The sequence below is a fragment of the Mesoplodon mirus genome (genome assembly GCF_964341445.2).
Source record: "Mesoplodon mirus genome assembly, chromosome: 9".
Taxonomy (NCBI): Eukaryota; Metazoa; Chordata; class Mammalia; order Artiodactyla; family Ziphiidae; genus Mesoplodon; species Mesoplodon mirus.
Genome location: NC_138985.1, coordinates 41,451,338 through 41,467,579, shown reverse-complemented (window position 1 = coordinate 41,467,579; position 16,242 = coordinate 41,451,338). Strand labels below are relative to the sequence as shown.

Below are 16,242 nucleotides of genomic sequence, written 5' to 3'. Positions count from 1 at the left end.
TTTCATGGACTCCCAAGCTTTTCTCTCCAGGCAAGATCTGTCTCCCAAATTCCAAAGAGCTCCATATGCCTTCCTGACATTCCACTTGGCGTGCAATAGACATTTCATACTTAACATTCCAAGTTGAGCTGATGTTCCCCACCCTGTGCTGTTTGGAATTATTCCCAGAATAATGGATGTGAACTCCATCCTTCCAGATGCCCAAAAGAGAAAAACCTCCTAGTCAGCCCTGACTCTTGGCTTTGTCTCACACTTTATATACATTGTGTCAGGAAATCTTGCAAGTTCTGCCTTTGAACATACCCAGAATCAGTTCCCCTGTCCCCTCCATTGCTACCACTCTGGTCCAGCTCACCAATATCTCTCACCTGTGTTAATATATCAGCCTCTTAATTGGTTTTTCTGCTTCTATATGACTCCCATTTAGAACCTATTCCCAACACAGCAGCTAGAGTGATCCTTGTTGAAACACGAGAAAGAACATGTCACTTTCTGCTCAGACCCTGTACTGGTTCTCCTTTTACTCAGAGTAAGGGCCCAAGAGCTTATAGCAGTCTGGACTTTGCATTGTTGCTCATGTGGATCAACAGGATCAGTATCAGCTGGAAACTTGTTAAAACTGTAGACTCTCAGGCCCCACCCCAGAGCCGCTAAATCAGGACCAAGAAGCACAGGTGATTCTTAGGTTTGTTAAAGGGTGAAAGCATGGGTTTGAATTCTCTGTGATCTGACCTCCCTATGACCTCTCAACTCATCTCAGTTGCTAACTCATGGCTTCCTTGCATTTCCTTAATTGTCTAAGGCACACTGGTGCCCCAGGGCCTTTGCTCTTGCCATTTCTTCATCTTCCCCAGAATCCACTCAGCCAACCCCTTCATGTCTTGCAAGTCTTTTTGCTCAAATATCTATTTTACATGAAGCCACTCTCCAGGTGAGCAGGGATCTTTGAAGGGCAGGGACTTAGGGTCAGGCAAGTGAGACACCCACTTCAAGAACAAAACTTTCAGAGAGGTGGGGAGAAATAAAAGCAACCCAGTAATCAAGAGGAGTAACAATTTAAGGCAGTATTATTATTACTATTTTGGCTGTGCCACGCAGCTTACGGAATCTTAGTTCCCCAACCAGGGATTGAATCCGGGCCCTCTGCAGTGAAAGCACAGAGTCCTAGCCACTGGACCCACCAGGGAATTCCCAAACGCAGTTTTTGTTTGTTTGTTTGTTTGTTTGTTTGCGGTACACGGGCCTCTCACTGCTGTGGCCTCTCCGGTTGCGGAGCACAGGCTCCAGACGCGCAGGCTCAGCGGCCATGGCTCACGGGCCCAGCCGCTCCGCGGCATGTGGGATCTTCCAGGACCGGGGCATGAACCCGTGTCCCCTGCATCGGCAGGTGGACTCTCAACCACTGCGCCACCAGGGAAGCCCCCAAACGCAGTATTTTAAAAAATAAAAATTAATGCAAAAAAAACCCACATCAACACTTGAAGTAAAAGTAGGATCACTAACAGTGCCATGCCAAGTCATGTTGGAGGCTGAGGCAAAAGGTCAGTAATACTCATCCTGTCTTTATTGAAAAATGTTGATATTTTATTCATCATTTTTGGATTAGCTTTTACTTTAAAAATATTTAAAAATATTATTCATCTTAATTATTGAGGTTTGTTGGGTTTTTTTTTTTTTGGTGCCCTCTTATGCTCCAAAGTGAGTGCCTTACTTGCCTTACAGTAGTCCCAGCTCTTAATCTTTGTTGCTCACTGATGAGTCTCAAACACACAAGACTCTGCTTGACACATAGTAGGATCTAAGTAAGTACTTGTTAAAGGAATGAAGGTTAAGTAAGGGCTAAAGATAGTCTATTCTTATAAGAGACAAAACACTGAAGCTGCAAGATATTTCTTTAGAGAAAAAGCATTTGGTGTATGATCTCTGCTATCTCCATTTGAATTTTTTGGACATTTATATGAAAAGGACACTTTGTGGGAAATCGTATGCTAAATAAGCCCATAGTTGTCATTTGTTCATTTAATCAAAACTTAATGAATATCTGCTTGGTGCCAGTGACTGAACACACCTGGCAATTAGTTAGGACGTTTCTGCCATCGGAAAGCATGCAGTGTGAGCTAACAGTGATATGATGTGGTGGATGTAGTGGTTTTAGCAGGATGCTGTGGCGCCTACAGGGTTGGCAGGGAAGGTGGGGAGTCTCAAATAGGATGATTATAGGTCTTGGTTTGCTTGGGGGCAGTTCCAGTTTCCTCCTGTTACAGATCATTTAATATCTGCTCATTTTTATTGCTTGTTTTTACTCTCTAAAGCATCCTCAGTTGTAAGGTAAATTACTTGGTCCCCATAGTGTCGTAGGACAGGAGCAATAGCTAGATGTAAGAGAGGGAGGAAGGGAGAAGCAGTGCAAAGGCACAGAGGTGAGGAAATGCAGATTGCATTTTTAAAAATGGACTGCATTAATACGTTTAGATTGGGGAAGAAGAGCTGGAGGGTGGTGAGAAATAAAGCTGGAGAGGCTGATTAGAAAATTAACACCTATGTAACTTTTTCACCCGGATGGTTGCCACCAAAGCCGGTTGTCAAACTCATATCCGAGTGTTTACTGGAAGATGGTAGCAGTAAGGCATGTTCTGTGAAGGTTTTTATCAGGACAGGCTTCAGTGGAAAGTTTTGAAATCAAATGGTCATTTATGACTTGCATTCCAAGCTAAACAACTTCTGTCTTTCTGGGTACTTTGTATATGAAGCAGAAAAACATTTAGTGCAAGGATTGGTGAATTGGTGACTCAATCAAGGAGCGAGGAGGGACTGTGTTATTGAGGTAGTGATTGGAATGAAAAGTATTGAGGTAGTTTTCCAGTGCTGTGGTTCTTAACTGGGGTAGAATAAAGAAGGGATGGACCAAGTGTTTGAAAGGAATATGGGGAAGGTCATTTGACTATTTTTTCTCATTTAATGACCTAATATACTCTCACTTGTATTCAGTGTTGTATGGTCTTTGAAGTTTGACTCAGATATACAGTGATTAACAGTAATTTATGTTGATATGCTGGGGCCTCCCAAACTTCTCTCTCCAGCCTTGATCTCTCTCCCGAACTCCAAACTTAGACTTCCACTGCCCTTATGGACATGGCACTTGCTGTGTAATAGACATCTCAAATCCAGCATCTCCGAAATTTTACTCCCGATCTGCTGCTCAACATTATTATATGTCCCTATACATTATTATTTGTAACTATATTATATAATTAGCAAAAGTATTAAAAATGTCATGTAGTTATTTCTTTAAGTATTATATTGACCCAAATCTTGAAAGAAACAATAATTGTAAATGCTTATCAAGCCAAAATGAAAGTTATGATTTGGTTTTTGTAGTCAGTGTCTGGGGCCCATTCCTAGACATTTCAGTTTAAGAAGTCTGGCAGAGGACCAGGCTCCTGTAGTTTGAAAGTGTTTGTCAGGTAATAGTGTCCATTGATTTAAGAACCACTGTAAAAAGAAACACCCCAGATTTAGAAAGAGATAAAAGAAAGGTGAGTAAAGAGAACTCTAGCAAAGGCACCATGGCTCTTTTATCTGTAGTTGTATATCCCCTAGTAAACATGTCCAAATTATTTTGGTTCAGAGAAAGTTCACGGATTTTTCTTATAAGTCATAAAACCTAGACCAAAAGATTTACAGCTGAAGACAAAACCCCAGGTTAATTGAATTACTTTGTATATAGCTTGTTGATAACAAGATTTATTGTCATTAAAGAGCACATCCCAGGTCAATTTGTTCTAAATGATGTTCATGGAGATACTCTTGTTGCTCGCCTAATTGCTCTACAAACCATGGGGCTCAGAATTTCCTAACAATTTTATCTACAGCTTGTGACACAAATATTTAATTTTAAAAGAAGTTGTCCTCATCACAGAACAGTAAATAGAGTGAAGGTTTGAAATAGTATCCAGTAAATTAGAAATGTTGAAGAACCAGAATTACCCTCAACCCTGACTTTTAGAAAAAGCTGTTGCTATTGGGAATTTAATGTAGAAAGCAGTTTTTCAGTGGGTCAGTGCATGTTCAGCCCAGTAAGACTAAACTCTTCAGTCTGGTTTCCAAAGCTCTTTATGAACCTTCCCAGCATTTCTCACAGCCCCGCCTCTTAGGGGTGCTGGCTCTAGTTTCAGGCAGACCATACTGGAACTTTCTCAGAACCCTACGCCTGCAGCCCTCAGTGATTTTGCATCAGTGTTCAGTTTTCTGCCTGCCCTGCTCGTTCATCTTAAAGATTTAAACCAAGTAGCAAGTTTCCTGGCAAGTCTTCCGTAATAACCCTCCTGGCCAGAGACGGGTGTTTCTCCTGTGTTTGCACATGACACAAAGACGTGCCTTTCATGGCAGTTCTGATATTGAGGTACCTAACCCACGGAGCTCATAGAAGACACGCTAGTTCTTTTTTTTTTTAATTTATTTTTATTCAAGTATAGTTGATTTACAATGTTGTGTTAATTTCTACTGTACAGCAAAGTGATTCAGTTATATATATATATTTTTTCATATTCCTTTCCATTATGGTTTATCACAGAATGTTGAATATAGTTCCCTGTGCTATACAGTAGGACCTTGTTGTTTATCCATCCAATATATAATAGTTTGCATATGCTAACCCCAAACACCCAGTCCATTCCTCCCCTACACTCCTCCCCCTTGGCAACCACAAGTCTGTTCTCAATGTCTGTGAGTCTGTTTCTGTTTCATAGATAAGTTCATTTGTGTTACATTTTGGCTTCCAAATATAAGTGATACCATATGGTATGTCTTTCTCTTTCTTACTTCACTTAGTATGATAATCTCTCTGTCCATCCATGTTGCTGCAAATGGCATTATTTCATTCTTTTTTTATAGCTGAGTAGTATTCCATTATATATATATACCACATCTTTTCTTTTTTTTTAACATCTTTATTGGAGTATAACTGCTTTACAATGGTGTGTTAGTTTCTGCTTTATAACAAAGTGAATCCGTTATACATATACATATGTTCCCATATCTCTTCCCTCTTGCATCTCCCTCCCTCCCACCCTCACTATCCCACCCCTCTAGGTGGTCACAAAGCACCTAGCTGATCTCCCTGTGCTATGCAGCTGCTTCCCACTAGCTATCTATTCTACGTTTGGTAGTGTATATATGTCCATGCCTCTCTCTCACTTTGTCACAGCTTACCCTTCCCCCTCCCCATATCCTCAAGTCCATTCTCTAGTAAGTCTGCGTCTTTATTCCCATCTTGCCCCTAGGTTCTTCATGACCATTTTTTTTTTTTAGATTCCATATATATGTGTTAGCATACAGTATTTGTTTTTCTGACTTCACTCTGTATGACAGACTCTAGGTCCATCCACCTCACTACAAATAACTCAATTTCATTTCATTTTATGGATGAGTAATATTCCATTGTGTATATGTGCCACATCTTCTTTATCCATTCATCTGTCGATGGACACTTAGGTTGCTTCCATGTCCTGGCTATTGTAAATAGAGCTGCAATGAACATTGTGGTACATGACTCTTTTTGAATTATTGTTTTCTCAGGGTATATGCCCAGTAGTGGGATTACTGGGTCATATGGTAGTTCTATTTTTAGTTTTTTAAGGAACCTCCATCCTGTTCTCCATAGTGGCTGTATCAATTTACATTCCCACCAACAGTGCAAGAGGGTTCCCTTCTCTCCACACCCTCTCCAGCATTTATTGTCTGTAGATTTTTTGATGATGGCCATTCTGACTGGTGTGAGATGATATCTCATTGAAGTTTGGATTTGCATTTCTCTAATGATTAATGATGTCGAGCGTTCTTTCATGTGTTTGTTGGCAACCTGTATATCTTCTTTGGAGAAATGTCTATTTAGGTCTTCTGCCCATTTTTGGACTGGGTTGTTTGTTTTTTTGATATTGAGCTGCATGAGCTGCTTGTAAATTTTGTAGATTAATCCTTTGTCAGTTGCTTCATTTGCAAATATTTTCTCGCATTCTGAGGGTTGTCTTTTGGTCTTGTTTATGGTTTTGTTTGCTGTGCATAAGCTTTGAAGTTTCATTAGATCCCATTTGTTTATTTTTGTTTTTATTTCCATTTCTTTAGGAGGTCGGTCAAAAAGGATCTTGCTGTGATTTATGTCATAGAGTGTTCTGCCTATGTTTTCCCCTAAGAGTTTGATAGTTTCTGGCCTTACATTTAGGTCTTTAATACATTTTGAGCTTATTTTTGTGTATGGGGTTAGGGAGTGTTCTAATCTCATACTTTTACATGTACCTGTCCAGTTTTCCCAGCACCACTTATTTAAGAGGCTGTCCTTTCTCCACTGTACATTACTGCCTCCTTTATCAAAGATAAGGTGGCCATATGTGCGTGGGTTTATCTCTGGGCTTTCTGTCCTGTTCCATTGATCTATCTTTCTGTTTTTGTGCCAGTACCATACTGTCTTGATTACTGTAGCTTTGTAGTATAGTCTGAAGTCAGGGAGCCTGATTCCTCCAGCTCCGTTTTTCGTTCTCAAGATTGCTTTGGCTATTCGGGGTCTTTTGTGTTTCCATACAAATTGTGAAATTTTTTGTTCTAGTTCTGTGAAAAATGCCAGTGGTAGTTTGATAGGGATTGCATTGAATCTGTAGATTGCTTTGGGTAGTAGAGTCATTTTCACAGTGTTGATTCTTCCAATCCAAAAACATGGTATATCTCTCCATCTATTTGTCATCTTTAATTTCTTTCATCAGTGTCTTATAATTTTCTGCATACAGGCCTTTTGTCTCCTTAGGTGGGTTTATTCCTAGTTATTGTATTCTTTTTATTGCAATGGTAAATGGCAGTGTTTTCTTAATTTCACTTTCAGCTTTTTCATCATTAGTATATAGGAATGCAAGAGATTTCTGTGCATTAATTTTATATCCTGATACTGTACCAAATTCATTGATTAGCTCTTGTAGTTTTCTGGTAGCATCTTTAGGATTCTCTATGTATAATATCATGTCATCTGCAAACAGTGACAGCTTTACTTCTTTTCCGGTTTGGAGTCCTTTTATTTCCTTTTCTTCTCTGATTGTTGTGGCTAAAAACTTCCAAAACTATGTTGAATAACAGTGGTGAGAGTGGGCAACCTTGTCTTCTCCCTGACCTTAGTGGAAATGGTTTCAGTTTTTCACCATTGAGGACGATGTTGGCTATGGGTTTTTCATATATGGCCTTTATTATGTTGAGGAAAGTTCCCTCTATGCCTACTTTCTGGAGGGTTTTTATCATAAATGGGTGTTGAATTTTGTCGAAAGCTTTCTCTGCATCAATTGAGATGATCATGTGGTTGTTCTCCTTGAATTTGTTGATATGGTTTATCACATTGATTTGCATATATTGAAGAATCCTTGCATTCCTGGGGTAAACCCCACTTGATCATGCTGTATGATCCTTTTACAGTGCTGTTGGATTCTGTTTGCTAGTATTTTGTTGAGGATTTTTGCATCTATGTTCATCAGTGTTATTGACCTGTAGTTTTCTTTTCTTGTGACATCTTTGTCTGGTTTTGGTATTAGGGTGACAGTGGCCTTGCAGAATGAGTTTGGGAGTGTTCCTCCCTCTGCTATATTTGGAAGAGTTTGTGAAAGATAGCTGTTAGGTCTTCTCTAAATGTTTGATAGAATTTGCCTGTGAAGCCATCTGGTCCTGGGCTTTTGTTTGTTGGAAGATTTTCAATCACAGTTTCAATTTCAGTGCTTGTGATTGGTCTGTTCATATTTTCTATTTCTTCCTGGTTCAGTCTCAGAAGTTTGTGCATTTCTAAGAATTTGTCCATTTCTTCCAGGTTGTCCATTTAATTGGCATAAAGTTGCTTGTAGTAATCTTTCATGATCCGTTGTATTTCTTCAGTGTCAGTTGTTACTTCTCCTTTTTCATTTCTAAATCTATTGATTTGAATCTTCTCCCTTTTTTTCTTCATGAGCCTGGCTAGTGGTTTATCAATTTTGTTTATCTTCTCAAAGAACCAGCTTTTAGTTTTATTGATCTTTGCTATCGTTTCCTTCATTTCTTTTTCATTTATTTCTGACCTGATCTTTATGATTTCTTTCCTTCTGCTAACTTTGAGGTTTTTTTGTTCTTCTTTCTCTAATTGCTTTAGGTATAAGGTTAGGTTGTTTATTTGAGATGTTTCTTGTTTCTTAAGGTAGGATTTTAGTGCTATAAACTTCCCTCTTAGAACTACTTTTGCTGCATCCCATAGGTTTTCGGTCATCATGTTTTCATTGTCATTTGTTTCTAAGTATTTTTTGTTTTCCTCTTTGATTTCTTCAGTGATCTCTTGGTTATTAATTAGTGTGTTGTTTAGCCTCCATGTGTCTGTATTTTTTACAGATTTTTTCCTGTAATTGATATCTAGTCTCATAGTGTTGTGGTCAGAAAAGGTACTTGATATGATTTCAGTTTTCTTAAATTTACCAAGGCTTGATTTGTGATCCAAGATATGATCTCTCATGGAGAATGTTCCATGAGCACTTGAGCAGAATGTGTATTCTGTTGTTTTTGGATAGAATGTCTTATAAATATCAATTAAGTCCATCTTGTTTAATGTATCATTTAAAGCGTGTTTTTCCTTATTGATTTTCATTCTGGATGATCTGTCCATTGGTGAAAGTGGGGTTTTAAAGTCCCCTACTATGATTGTGTTCCTGTCCATTTCCCCTTTTATAGCTGTTAGTATTTGCCTTGTATATTGAGGTGCTCCTATGTTGGGTACATATATGTTTACAGTTGTTATATCTTTTTCTTGGATTGATCCCTTGATCATTATGTAGTCTCCTTGTTTTTCTCTTGTAGTCTTTGTCTTAAAGTCTACTTTGTTGTAAAGCAGAAACTAACACATCATTGTAAAGCAATTATACTCTACAAAGATGTTAAAAAAATTAAAATAAAAAAAATAAAAATAAAAAAATAAAGTCTATTTTGTCTGATATGAGAATTGCTACTCCAGCTATCTTTTGATTTCCATTTGCATGGAATATTTTTTCCATCCCCTCACTTTCAGTTTGTATGTGTCCCGAGGTCTGAAGTGGGTCTCTTGTAGACAGCATATATACAGGTCTTGTTTTTGTATCCATTCAGACAATCTATGTATTTTGGTTTGAGCATTTAAACCATATACATTTAAGGTAATTTTCAATATGTATGTTCTTATTCCCATTTTCTTAATTGTTTTGGGTTTGTTACTGTAGGTCTTTTCCTTCTCTTGTATTTCCTGCCTAGAGAAGTTCCTGTAGCAGTTGTTGTAGAGCTGGTTTGCTGGTGCTGAATTCTTTTAGCTTTTATTTGTCTGTAAAGGTTTTAACTTCTCCATCAAATATGAATGAGATCCTTGCTGGGTAGAGTAATCCTGGATGTAGGTTTTTCCCTTTCCTCACTTTAGATATGTCCTGCCACTCCCTTCTGGCTTGCAGAGCTTCTGCTGAAAGATCAGCTCTTAACCTTATGGGGATTCCCCTGTATGTTATTTGTTGTTTTTCCATTGCTGCTTTTACTATTTTTTCTTTGTATTTAATTTTTGGTAGTTTGATTAATATGTATCTTGGTGTGTTTCTCCTTGGATTTATCCCGTATCAGACTCTCTGTACTTCCTGGATTTGAGTAACTATTTCCTTTCACATATTAGGGAAGTTTTCAACTATAATCTCTTCAAATATTTTCTTAGTCCCTTTCTTTTTCTCTTCTTCTCCTGGGACCCCTATAATTAGAATGTTGGTGCATTTAATATTGTCCCAGAGGTTTCTGAGACTGTCCTCTATTCTTTTCGTTGTTTTTTCTTTCTTCTGCTCTGCAGTAGTTATTGCCACTATTTTATCTTCCAGGCCACTTATCCGTTCTTCTGCCTCAGTTATTCTGCTATTGATCCCTTCTAGAGAATTTTTAATTTCATTTATTGTGTTATTCATCACTGTTTGTTTGCTCTTTAGTTCTTCTAGGTCCTTGTTAAACGTTTCTTATATTTTCTCCATTCTATTTCCAAGATTTTGGATCATCTTTACTGTCATTATTCTGAATTCTTTTTCAGGTAGACTGCCTATTTCCTCTTCATTTGTTAGGTCTGGTGGGTTTTTAGCTTGCTCCTTCATCTGCTGTGTGTTTCTCTGTCTTCTCATTTTGCTTAACTTACTGTGTTTGGGGTCTCCTGTCGCAGGCTGCAGGTTCGTAATTCCCGTTGTTTTTGGTGTCTGTCCCCAGTGGCTAAGGTTGGTTCAGTGGGTTGTGTAGGGTTCCTGGTGGAGGGGACTAGTGCCTGTGTTCCGGTGGATGAGCCTGGATCTTGTCTTTCTGGTGGGCAGGTCCACGTCTGGTGGTGTGTTTTGGGGTGTCTGTGGACTTATTATGATTTTAGGCAGCCTCTCTGCTAACGGGTGGGGTTGTGTTCCTCTCTTGCTTGTTTGGCATAGGGTGTCCAGCACTGTAGCTTGCTGGTCGTTGTGTGGAGCTGGATCTTGGCCTTGAGATGGAGGTCTCTGGGAGATTTTCGCCGTTTGATATTACGTGGAGCTGGGAGGTCTCTTGTGGACCAGTGTCCTGAACTTGGCTCTCCCACCTCAGAGGCACAGTCCTGATACGTGGCTGGAGCACCAAGAGCCTTTCATCCACACGGCTCAAAATAAAAGGGAGAAAAAAAAGAAAGAAAGAAGAAGGTAAAATAAAATAAAATAAAGTAAAATAAAACAAAGCTAGTAAAATAAAAAATAATTATTAAGAAAAAAAATTTTTTTAAGTAATTAAAAATAAAAGGACAGACAGAACCCTAGGAGAAATGGTAAAAGCAAAGCTCTACAGACAAAATGACACACAGAAGCATATGCATACACACTCACAAAAAGAGAAAAAGGGAAAAAAATATGTATATCGTTGCTCCCAAGTCCACCTCCTCAATTTGGGACAATTCGTTGTCTATTCAGGTATTCCACAGATGCAGGGTACATCACGTTGATTGTGGAGATTTAATCCACTGCTCCTGAGGCTGCTGGGAGAGATTTTCCTTTCTCTTCTTTGTTAGCACAGCTCCCGGTGTTCAGCTTTGGATTTGGACTCGCCTCTGTGTGTAGGTCGCCTGAGGGTGTCTGTTCCCCGCCCAGACAGGACGGGGTTAAAGGAGCAGCTGATTCGGGGGCTCTGGCTCACTCAGGCCAGCGGAAGGAGGGGCACGGAGTGCAGGGCAACCCTGCGGCGGCAGAGGCCGGTGTGACATTGCACCAGCCTGACGCGCGCCGTGTGTTGTCCCGGGGAAGTTGTCCCTGGTTCCCAGGACCCTGGCAGTGGCGAGCTGCACAGTCTCCCGGGAGGGGAGGTGTGGATAGTGACCTGTGCTTGCACACAGTCTTCTTGGTGGCTGCAGCAGCAGCCTTAGCGTCTCATGTCCATCTCTGGGTGATAGCCACGGCTCACACCCGTCTCTGAAGCTCCTTTAAGCGGCGCTCTGAATCCCCTCCCCTTGCGCACCAGGAAGCAAAGAGGCAAGAACAAGTCTCTTGCTTCTTTGGCAGCTCCAGACCTTTTCCAGGATTCCCTCCCAGCTCGCCGTGGCGCAGTAGCCCCCTTCAGGCTGTGTTCACGCCGCCAACCCCAGTCCTCTCCCTGGGATCCAACTGAAGCCCGAGCCTCAGCTCCCAGCCCCCGCCCGCCCCAGCAGGTGAGCAGACAAGCCTTTCGGCCTGGTGAGTGCAGGTCGGCACCGCTCCTCTGTGCGGGAATCTCTCCGCTTTGCCCTCTGCACCCCTGTTGCTGTGCTCTCCTCCGTGGCTCCGAAGCTTCCCCCCTCCGCCACCCACAGTCTCAGCCCACGAAGGGGCTTACTAGTGTGTAGAAACCTTTCCTCCTTCACAGCTCCCTCCCCCTGGTACAGGTCCCGTCCCTATTCTTTTGTCTCTGTTTATTCTTCTTTCTTTTGCCCTACCCAGGTACGTGAGGACTTTCTTGCCTTTTGGGAGGTCTGAGGTCTTCTGCCAGCATTCACTGGGTCTTCTGTAGGAGCTGTTCCACATGTTGATGTATTTCTGGTGTATTTGTGATTTCCGGTCTTACTCTTCGACCATCTTGAAGCTCCTCCCCTACCACATCTTCTTTATCCATTCATCTGTTGATGGACATTTAGGTTGTTTCCATGAAAGACACACTGTTCCTTACTAATCTCCTAGCTCAACAAGTAGTGGGTACAAAGCAGGAAATTGTAATAATAATACAATTTGGAAAGACTTGTTTTATCCCCATTGGAAAATAAAATAAAATTTCAGTTTGTTTTTAGTTAACTGTAAGGTTGTGTTCTCAAAATCGGCCTTAAAAAGGTGGTATACCTATTTTCTAAGTATTTTAGCTAATGGAAATTTTATAGGTAAAGCTGATGGTCTGGACAGATTGTGTCAGAAAAATGTTTAATTAGTGCATATTGAAAATGAGTGAGGAAGCAAGAAGAGACCAACTTCATTAACTCAAGAAATTCTTACTAATTACGTAAGATATGCTGGGCTTTGGGAACACAAAATAATTTTGGAGTGTTTTCACACATATAATTTCATTGATATTTCCAACTTAATGGTGGAAGGAGTTCAAAAAAGGTTCATATGATTGAATAAACATGTTTCTGACTATCAAAATTGAATCCACTGGGATGTCACCCAGGGCTGGAGAAGATTATTTACTCTTGCCTCCATGTGATTCAAGAAGATTTTTTACATTAATATACCTGCCAATGTGTGCAGTTTGCATTAAGAAAGCAGTTTACTTACTTGACATGATTTTGCTTATTTCATGCAGAGTTTAAGTTATTGGGAGCCTCCATAAATGTTTGATAAATGGATAAATGAATGAACAAGCAGTATAGTATTTCCACTTTGAAAGAATTTAATTGATTAAATCTAAATGGGTCACTGACTTTGTCATCTCTTTGTAGGTTTGATACCACAGGAGGATATTTATGAAATTGAAATTGGGTGGTTTTGTTGCTGATCTTGTGTGACAAGAAAATCTTTGAAGGAGCACATTGTCTGTAAATTAATTTCACTGTTTTTTAAAATGTTTCTCTTTCTCTAGATTTTAGTGCCAATTATTTCTAATAAGAACAACCATAAATCTTGGTCCTGTTTTATTTCACAAGACATGGAACGTCACATAGAAGTCATGAAAAATAAAATGCATATTTTTAGGGGCAAAATGTTGAGAAGAACTCTTCTACCAATTCCCACTATTGCAGGAAATGTTGACCTGGATCAGAAATATTCAGAAACCAAGTACGTAATGATATGGTTTACACAGGATATCAACATGGAGAGCCAACACACCCGTTTAATATCATACCCCCAGCAAAGTGTTAGCAAAATATCAGAATTATTATAACTACAGCATATTTTAAAAAATAATGTACAGAAACACCATATAATTTCCTTTCAAAGTATTCTTTCTAAAAGCAGGCTGTACAAAAAGCAAGCAGTACCAATTGCCGTAATGTCAACAATACTCTTCTAGTAAAATGTTTTTGAGGACATTATGATTCTTTAACAATTTTTTAAATGTTAGAGACATGCCCATGACAGAATAACAATGTCATAACTCAAATTGAGGCTATAAAAATAATCTGATTTTGAAGTATTTTTATTTAGAAAACTAGCTTATGGATTCATAAAATACCTATTAAAATTCAAGTCCTATCCTTACTTGGATGAAATGATTCATTTTTGTATTTTTAATCATTTCAATGTTTGTAGACTAGAGCCAAATGAAAGGACAGTACTCCATGCAATTGAATCAGTGGTTATTACATGGTCGCAACAAATCCAAGAAATTGTAGAAAAAGATTTAGTGCAGCCTTTGCTGAATGGTCTTCACTCAAATCCTCAAGCTGAACTGGATTTCTGGATGATGAGGAGAGAGAACCTAGCATGCATTTATGATCAAGTAAGTTGAGAGCCCTAGAAATTGCTTGCCAGTTGAATTAGCAAAGTCAGTTGTAGAATTTGGTCTCCAAAGCCATTTCCAGTAATGTTAGAGGTTTAATACACTGTCTTTGAACGACTTAATTGTCCATTTTCTAATTCCAAAGTTCTGTATGGTATGCATTCTTAAAATTAATGGGGATTAAAAGTAATTTTGCCTTTTTGAGACTATTTTGACAGTAATTGGAAACACTTTGTGGCAAAGAAAGAGTAGTTCCCAAGGGAAATGTTGAAGATTGTAAGATTTAATTAATCTAGTTGATGTAATTAATTTGGGAAAGGAGTAGATTTTGCTTAGTGGAGAGATGCAACTTTGGAAGAACTAACTGGTTCCTGTACTGGAGTTTGCCATTAGAAGTTATTCAGTTTAATGTTCTAAAAACTAAGACATTCATTCACATGTTCCCCTATCAGAGATTTTCTGAAACAGATTTTATATGGAAAAGTTAATATTTTACATGTATAATAAAATGTATATTAACAGACTTTTTGAAAATTCAAATTAAGAGCTATAAATGTAAAATAACATACAGTCTTAAGGAAAAAAATTATTTTAAAAATTATTTTTAACTTGAAACCAGGTATGTCTTTGAGTAGTAAATACTGTGTGTACTGTGCATGTATGGAATATAATTTAAATATTTTATTGCAGAACACATTTATTTAGTCATTAATCTAGCTTATATATATATATATATTTTTGTTTTTTTTCAATTTAGCTTCAGGCTCCCATTGTCCTCAAAATGGTTAAGATCCTGAAAAATAAGCAAAGCAGCTATTTTCCAACTTTGAAGGATATCCTCATGGCTGTGGAAAATGGTAAGACTCGTGTTCCTCCGCCTGGCATCAGTGGTCCCTCCTGATCTGACTCCTGCCTGTCTGCTCAGCCTCCTCTACCCTTCTACCCTTAGCGTGCTCATGAAATGACTGCACTTGACTCTTCTAATGATAAGTCCATCTTAATTATCTGCAGTTTATTCTCTGGCTATATTAAACCATTTTTCGGGTATATAGTAAGTACCTACCAAAGAGGCTCTAGATTGAACTTTCAATGAGAGTGTATGTGTGGAGGGAAAAGGCCTTTGGTGTTTAGCAGCAGGTCATTGAATGCCCAGCATGGAGGTTTTCTAATCAACAGTTGGGCTGCAGTTAGTCCAGTGACTCCCCAGTAGAATCTCTGAATTTGCTTAACATCCACCATTTATTTAACTCATAAGGACGCAAAGTCATCATTGAAGTTTTGGTGAAGATTAAACACACAGAGAGGAGGGTTTGTTTGTTGAATTTTGAACAGGTAATACATGTACATTGTTAAAACCCAGAAATTATAAACAGATATTTTTAATTTAAAAAGGAAATTGTGGAAGTGAAAAGTCTCCTTATCTTCTCAGTACCCAGGCGTAACACCCCTCTGTAATTTTTTTATTTCTGTTTCTGTTTCTTTAGACATGTGTAAGCAAATATGGATATGATCCGTGATACTGAAGTTTTAAACGATAAAATTGTAAGATAACATGGCCCAATAGCTTGTTTTTGTTTCTAACATGAGAAAAATTTTATAACATGTGGAAGGTTAGGAAATACTTAAAATCTACTTTGAAAATGTTTTGCTATCTCTTTAGGCTTTTCTCCATGAACTCTGTTTGAAAAGAGGCCTTAAGACAAGAGGACATTAGATGTGTATTTCTATCCCAGATCCACTCAGTACATCTTAAATTTGCTGCATCCCTGGTTTCTGTTGGCCAACTTGGCATACTAACACCTTCCTTGTGTAATTGTTGCAAGAATTAGAGCACTATTTCTCAACCTTGTCACCACTAACGTTTTGGGCAGGATAATTCTTTCTTGTGGCGAACCACCCTGTGCATTGCGGGGTATTTAGCAGCATCCTTGGCCTCTATCCACTCCCCCCATGCCCGTTGTGAGGACAAAAAATGTCTCGAGACATTGCCAAATGACCCTTGGGGGAAATCCTCCCCTGGCTGAGGACCAATGAATTGAAGACCTAATATACAGTGCACAGAATACTAGGCACAGAGTAAGTGTACCCTCAATAAACAGAAGCTGCTTACGTTTTTTCTGGTAGTAAGATTCACATTTTCTGTGGATAAAACTTCTCCAGGAATGAATCCCAGGGGTCCTCAGAGCCTTTTGAGCATATGGCCTGGAGATTCAGGAGAAAACACTTTCAGTAGAACAAGTGGCCCAAAGCCATTCTCAGTTAGAGGTAGAAGTCTCCCAAAGACCTACTTGAGGC

General features: G+C 39.1%; 1 protein-coding gene across 2 annotated transcripts in view; it reads left to right on the top strand.

Moving 5' to 3' along the window:
• The window catches only part of DNAH11 (dynein axonemal heavy chain 11), a gene marked incomplete at its 3' end in the record, with an annotated part of 310,916 nt that overhangs the window by 3,940 nt on the left and 290,734 nt on the right, over positions 1-16,242 (top strand). For both annotated transcript variants that reach the window (XM_082632325.1, XM_082632326.1), the window contains exons 3-5: positions 13,087-13,283; positions 13,758-13,947; positions 14,705-14,804. In XM_082632325.1, the coding sequence (XP_082488451.1) occupies positions 13,087-13,283; positions 13,758-13,947; positions 14,705-14,804 (487 nt within the window). The remainder of the gene's footprint in view (positions 1-13,086; positions 13,284-13,757; positions 13,948-14,704; positions 14,805-16,242) is intronic.